The sequence below is a fragment of the Panthera pardus genome, unplaced genomic scaffold (assembly GCF_024362965.1).
Source record: "Panthera pardus isolate Hobbes unplaced genomic scaffold, ASM2436296v1 HiC_scaffold_322, whole genome shotgun sequence".
Classification (NCBI taxonomy): Eukaryota; Metazoa; Chordata; class Mammalia; order Carnivora; family Felidae; genus Panthera; species Panthera pardus.
Window position 1 is genome coordinate 165,552 of NW_026526902.1, and position 5,928 is coordinate 171,479.

The 5,928-nt window shown below is 70.1% G+C and overlaps 2 protein-coding genes across 2 annotated transcripts; one reads left to right on the forward strand and one right to left on the reverse strand.

The window, feature by feature from the left end:
- LOC128774466 (collagen alpha-1(I) chain-like) lies at nt 1–1,650 on the reverse strand. The gene is made up of 4 exons (XM_053893543.1): nt 1,568–1,650; nt 963–1,529; nt 547–672; nt 1–334 (listed from the first exon to the last, which is right to left on the reverse strand). The coding sequence occupies exons 1-4, from the start codon at nt 1,648–1,650 to the stop codon at nt 190–192; spliced, it is 921 nt and encodes a 306-aa protein (XP_053749518.1). The 3' UTR covers nt 1–189.
- Nucleotides 1,651–2,142: 492 nt separating this feature from the next.
- On the forward strand, nt 2,143–5,494 carry LOC109261855 (sodium- and chloride-dependent creatine transporter 1-like; the record flags this gene model as incomplete). The annotated part of the gene is made up of 9 exons (XM_053893544.1): nt 2,143–2,448; nt 3,307–3,441; nt 3,528–3,631; nt 3,720–3,844; nt 4,421–4,533; nt 4,658–4,795; nt 4,872–4,974; nt 5,067–5,167; nt 5,265–5,494. Coding segments are annotated over exons 1-9 (1,355 nt in total), but the record flags the coding sequence as incomplete, so codon positions are not given.
- Between the last annotated feature and the right edge of the window lie 434 nt (nt 5,495–5,928).

Consider the following 5,928-nt stretch of genomic DNA (forward strand, 5'->3'; position numbering starts at 1 on the left):
GAGTCGCTCAGTTTCATGTTGTGCAGTAACAAACACTGTAAGCGCCCGTCCCTCCAGGCGCAGGGAAGGAACTGAAGTGGGCCAAGAGCCACCGAGGCCCGGACCTGCAGAACGTTAGACCCCCGATAATAAAGTGGCGAGGACGCCAAGTGTCAACGCCCTGTGCCTTGCCCCGTGAGGGCTACCAGGTTAGGCCTCGGCCCCCTTTCCCGGGCCTAGGCGTCGCGGAGGCCGGGACCCCAAGGCGCGAATGTTTCGTATCACCAGGGGAAGCCGGTCCAGGAAGGAGTTGACGGAAACTCGGAAGAAGATGGGGTCTTCAGCAGTCCATCTCCTAAAAGTGAGGGAAGAGGGAAATCCGGTTAAAGGGGAGAGCTGCTGTGGAGGTGCAGGGCACCAGCCCCTTCCCCCACACAGCCCCCCACCCCCCGCCTTCCACCTAACGCGTGTGTCGGGGCCTCCACGACGGCACCGGAAGGCAGAGATGCGACCACGGCACCCGCCGCCACCGCCCACCCGTCCCGCGCATACTCTTGGAGGACGCACACGGCCAGGGCGCTGCCCCTCACGCAGAGCTCCTTCTGAGCCAACCCTCGGTGGCGTTGGACGTGTGTAGTCAGGGACCTGCGGGCCATCTCTGCCTCCAGGGGCGACCGGAAAGACACAGTGAGCCTGCTGGGAGGCACCCGGTTAAGGCACAACGGGCTCCCGGAGTTCCCATGGCCTGAAGCCTCCTGACCACTCAGAGGCCCGCTTCTACCCCCGGGACACTCGCGCTCCCTCCCGCCACCTCTGCCCACCCTGAGCCGCTTCCCCCACCCTGGGGGCCCGCGGGCACCGGCTGTCCCTGTCCCGCCAGGCTGCCCACCCCCGCCCCCGTCCGTCCCGTCCCCGGGCTGCCGCCCCGCTCCCCAGCCACCCCGCCACGGCCCCTGCCCAGACAGGCTCCACGGGAAGGATACAACTCCAGCAGTCTTGAGGAGGTCACCGCCGCCGGCGCTGCGTCTCCACCGGGGGCCAGGGCCCTCGGGGCCCGTTCGGCCAGGGGAGGGGCGCAGGCCCCCTCGACCACTGCTCCCTTGCTGCCAGGGCCACCCTCGCCGTCGTGGCGGCTGCAGTTGCCCTGGCGACCGGGACCTCGGGGGCTAAGCCGGGGGTCGTGGCCGTCCGTGCCTCCGTCGGAGGCCTGTGGGCCTGCCCCCGCGTCCTCCGCGCCACCCTCGGGAGCCCGCGTGACCGCCGCGCCGTCCGCGCCGTCCGCGCCGTCCTCGTCAGGGGCCTGCGTGACCGCCACTTCCTCCGCGCCGTCGTCCGGGGCCGGAGAGGCCGCGTCGTCGTCCGGGGCCCTCATGGCCGCCGCACCGGCCTCCTCAGAGCCCACCGCTACGCTGCGCCCACTGTCGGCGGACCGCCGAGACCCCCGGCGGGCCTGGCGAAGCCCGGCCCCTCGGCGCGCAAGGCTGTCGGGGATGGCCAGGGCGCCTGCGCAGACAGACCCCGCGGAGCTGGTTCCCACCGAGCCGGCCTCGCTGTGTTGGCCCAGAGCCCGGATCCGGTCGACGCTGACCCCGAGGAGATGGAGGCTGGTTCCGGAAGCTGCGCCCCTCGACGCGTGACGTCACTGTCGGGCTCCTGCGTCCCCGAGAGCATTCCGGTGAGGCCACTGGCACCTGACTGTTTCCCGCCCGGCCCGCCCCTCCCCCCAAGCGTGTGTCTGCGCAGGCGCCAGCCGGGCGCACGTGCGCGCAGCCAACTGACCGCCGCCCGCCCGGGTCCCGGGCGTCGAGGCGTGGGCCGCGCTCAGGCGCTTCCGGGCAGCACCGTGCCTGTCCCTGTCTGTGGGCTCCCCGTACGGCTCGGGTCTGCGTGTGCCGGGACCCGTCCCCGGGGGCGGGGGGGTGGGGGGGGGTGGCCGAAGCGGGATGCCGAGCAGGGGCCACTCCCAGGCCCTGCCTGTCCTCAGGGAACACGCCCCGCGCGGCCCCTAGGGGAGCTGGAATGGACGGGCCTCGCTCCCTCACCACTTCTCGGTCCCGGGCACCGTCAGTCCCCTAGTGCCTGCCAGCCTGGGGGAGGGTACACCGCCGAGGGTGCGACCGGCCTCCGGCCTGGGGCTCCCGGGCTCCCGCCTCCCACACCGCAATGGCTGCGGGCTTGGGCCGGGGGCCCCGGGGCCCAGGGGTCCCAGCTGGCCCCGAGGACAGCGGCACGGGGGAGCACCGCCCCGGCGACAGCTCCCCCGTCGCTTTGCCCTCTGCTGCGGCAGCCTTGACGGGCTGTCCCTCCCCCAGGAACAAAGTCTTGCGGCTCTCGGGGGGGGGGTGGGGGGTGGGGGGTGGGGGGTTGGACGTGCCAGGGGCCCTCAACTGGGAGGTGACCCTGTGTCTGCCGGCCTGCTGGGTGCTGGCCTACTTCTGTGTCTGCAAGGGGGTCAAGTCAACAGGAAAGGTACAGCTGGAGGCGGGCGGGTCGGGGTGGGTGATGATGGCAGGGGTGGGGGCAGCATGGCCGGTGGGGAGAAGGGGTGTCTCCGCTGGGGGGGGGGGGCACCCCGCCACCCGAGGTGACCAGGCCAGGGCCTGAGGAGGGGGCAGGAACTTGAATCCGGGCCACTGGATTTCCCACACATGCCTGCGTAGTCAGTCCTCCCCACCCTCCAAACTCCAGCCCAGCCGCCTTCCGTCCTGAGGGGACAGGCCCAGGCGACAGCCAGCTGAACTTGCCTGTGTCGGGCATCCCCGCCCCGGTCTCCCTCTCTTCCTCACTCACTACTTCCTCACTCTCTGCTTTGCGGCCAGCCTGGGGGGACCCAGTCCGTGGCCGTCCCTTGCCTACCTGTCCTGCTCTGCTGAGGGTGGGAGGGAGGCAGAGGTCTTCGCGGTCACCTCGCTGTCGCCTCTGTCTCCGGCCGGCCCAGTCCACTCCGGCCTGCCCAGGACCCTGCCCCTGTGCAGAGAACCACCTGCAGTCAGAGGCACGGGAGGCATGGGACCTGCCTCCAGGCCGATGTCCTGCTCCCCACCCGGGGAAGGTCCTGCCTCCGCCCTCCCTCTACAGCTGACCTGTCCTTGCGGGGGCGGCCGATGGCCAGCTGAGCACCCCGCTTCCTTCGGGAGGAGCCCAGGCTCTGAGGAGTAGAAGGGGAGGGGGCTGCAGGCTGGCCTCCCGCTTGACCTCGGAGCGGACCGTACCACAGTGGGGGGAGTGTGGCCCGCCTGCCCCCCTGCTGAGGCTGGGGGCCCCTAAGTGGGGAGGCGGGGGCCGCAGGGCCCCTTCTGAGCAGCGCCCACCTCCCCCCCCCCCCAGATCGTGTACTTCACGGCTACATTCCCCTACGTGGTCCTCGTCGTGCTGTTGGTGCGGGGAGTGCTGCTGCCCGGCGCCCTGGATGGCATCATCTACTATCTCAAGCCTGACTGGTCGAAGCTGGGGTCCCCTCAGGTGAGGGGGCGGTGGGCTGGACGGGACGAGGGGCGGGCCAGGCCGGCAGGGCCCCTCACCTCCTCCCCGCCCTGGTCTATCTCCAGGTGTGGATAGATGCCGGGACCCAGATTTTCTTTTCTTACGCCATCGGCCTGGGCGCCCTCACGGCGCTAGGCAGCTACAACCGCTTCAACAACAACTGCTACAAGTAGGTGCCGCAGGCCGCCCCCCGCCCCCGCCGCGCGTCCGCGGGCAGCAGGCGGCCTGACCAGTCCCCGCGGCCCCTCTGCCCCCAGGGACGCCATCATCCTGGCCCTCATCAACAGCGGGACCAGCTTTTTCGCTGGCTTCGTGGTCTTCTCCATCCTGGGCTTCATGGCCGCAGAGCAAGGCGTGCCCATCTCCAAGGTGGCGGAATCGGGTGAGGACCCCGACCCCTGCGCCCGGCCTTCCGTCCTAACAGACCCCATCCGCGAACACACGTGCACACAGACGTTCTGGGAAACGAGAGACAGATTCACTTCGCTTGTCCCGTCACTCGGGGCCGAGGGAGGCCCGGCCGAGCAGCTGCGAGGCAACAGCTGTTCCGGTCGGCCCCGAGCCGGAGCCTCACGGGCCGGGCCCCGGGGGGGGCCTCGAGCTCTCGTCCCTCCGTCCGTGCATCCCTCCCCGGGGCCGTGGGCTGAGCCCCTCACATTCGGCCGAGTGTTGCAGAGGGAGAGGAGGGGCTTTCCGGGGCGAACGGTGACCGGTGACCACAAGGGCTGCCGGCCGGCAAGACCCGGAGCCTGAGCCAGACACCCCGCTCTCGCGGGCTCGGGCCCCCCGGCAACACCTTGACTCAAGGGGAAAGGCCCCCGGCCACAGCACGCCCCGGCGTCGTCCCTCAGTTTGGAAGCTCAGGGAAGGGGAGAAGGGGAGGGCAGTGACGAGGACGGACGGAACGGAACGCGGGCGCGGGACACAGGTGTCGAGACCCTGCCGCTTCCCCCTTCAGGACCCGGCCTGGCCTTCATCGCCTACCCCCGGGCCGTCACGCTGATGCCTGTGGCCCCGCTCTGGGCTGCCCTGTTTTTCTTCATGCTGTTGCTGCTCGGCCTGGACAGCCAGGTTTGCGGGGGGGGCGGGGGGGGAGGACAGGACGGAGGGTGCCGGGAGCGTGGGGGAGGCCCCGGGGTGAGGGGGGACGGCTGGCAGGTGGCCGCAGGGGCGTGGCCTGAGCGCCCGGCCACAGTTTGTAGGTGTGGAAGGCTTCATCACTGGCCTGCTCGACCTCCTCCCGGCCTCCTACTACTTCCGTTTCCAAAGGGAGATCTCCGTGGCCCTCTGCTGCGCCCTCTGCTTTGTCATCGACCTCTCCATGGTGACCGATGTGAGTGGGGGCGGGGTGGGGGCCGCCCCAGGCCTCCCGCTGCCTGCCACCTTCCCTGACCCGGCTCCGTCCCCAGGGCGGGATGTACGTCTTCCAGCTGTTTGACTACTACTCGGCCAGCGGCACGACCCTGCTGTGGCAGGCCTTCTGGGAGTGCGTGGTGGTCGCCTGGGTGTACGGTAGGCCCGGGCCCCGGGGCGAGCTGGGGGTGCGGGCCGGAGCAGGGGTGGTGGGGTGTCCGGCTCCAGCCCTCCCGCCTCGCTCGCCCCAGGAGCCGACCGCTTCATGGACGACGTCGCCTGCATGATCGGGTACCGCCCCTGCCCCTGGATGAAATGGTGCTGGTCCTTCTTCACCCCGCTGGTCTGCATGGTAAGGGCCGGGGGAGGCCCGAGCCGGGGGAGGGGTGCCGAGGGCCCGCCGCTGGCTGAGCGCGCGGCGGGGGGGGGGGGGGGGTTCTCACCCGCAGGGCATCTTTATCTTCAACGTGGTGTACTACAAGCCGCTAGTCTACAACAACACCTACGTGTACCCGTGGTGGGGCGAGGCCATGGGCTGGGGCTTCGCGCTCTCCTCCATGCTGTGTGTGCCCCTCCACCTCCTGGGCTGCCTCCTCAGGGCCAAGGGGACCGTGGCTGAGGTCAGTCCCCTGCACCCCCTCTTCCCTGCACGACTCCCTCCTTCCCTCCCTCCCTCCAAGTGCCCCTTCTCCCACCCACTACTAGGATGTAGCATCACGCTAGGAGTCTCTGAGCCAGAAGTCTCTGGGCCGGCCCACAGGGGGGTGGATGGAAGGAACGCTGAGCCTCCAGGTCCCGAGGTCACGGCAGGGGGAGGAGAGAGAGGTCTGTCCCCAGCCCCTGCCCCGTTTCCCTAGGACAGAGTGTGGGGTGTGGTCAGTGCCTGTGGGAGGGGCCCCGGACCCCCACCCGTGCCAGGTGGTGGGAAAACTCCAAACTCCTGCGCAGCCGACTTCAGTCCTGAGGGGACACGCCCAGGTGGCAGCCAGCTGCCCCTTGCCTGTGTCGGGCATCCCTGCCCCGGTGTCTCTTCTATCAGGGTACAGAGACACCTGTAAGAACACTTGTGCGGGGAAAGGTGGCTCACTAGAGGAAGGTTGGAATAGAGGACGT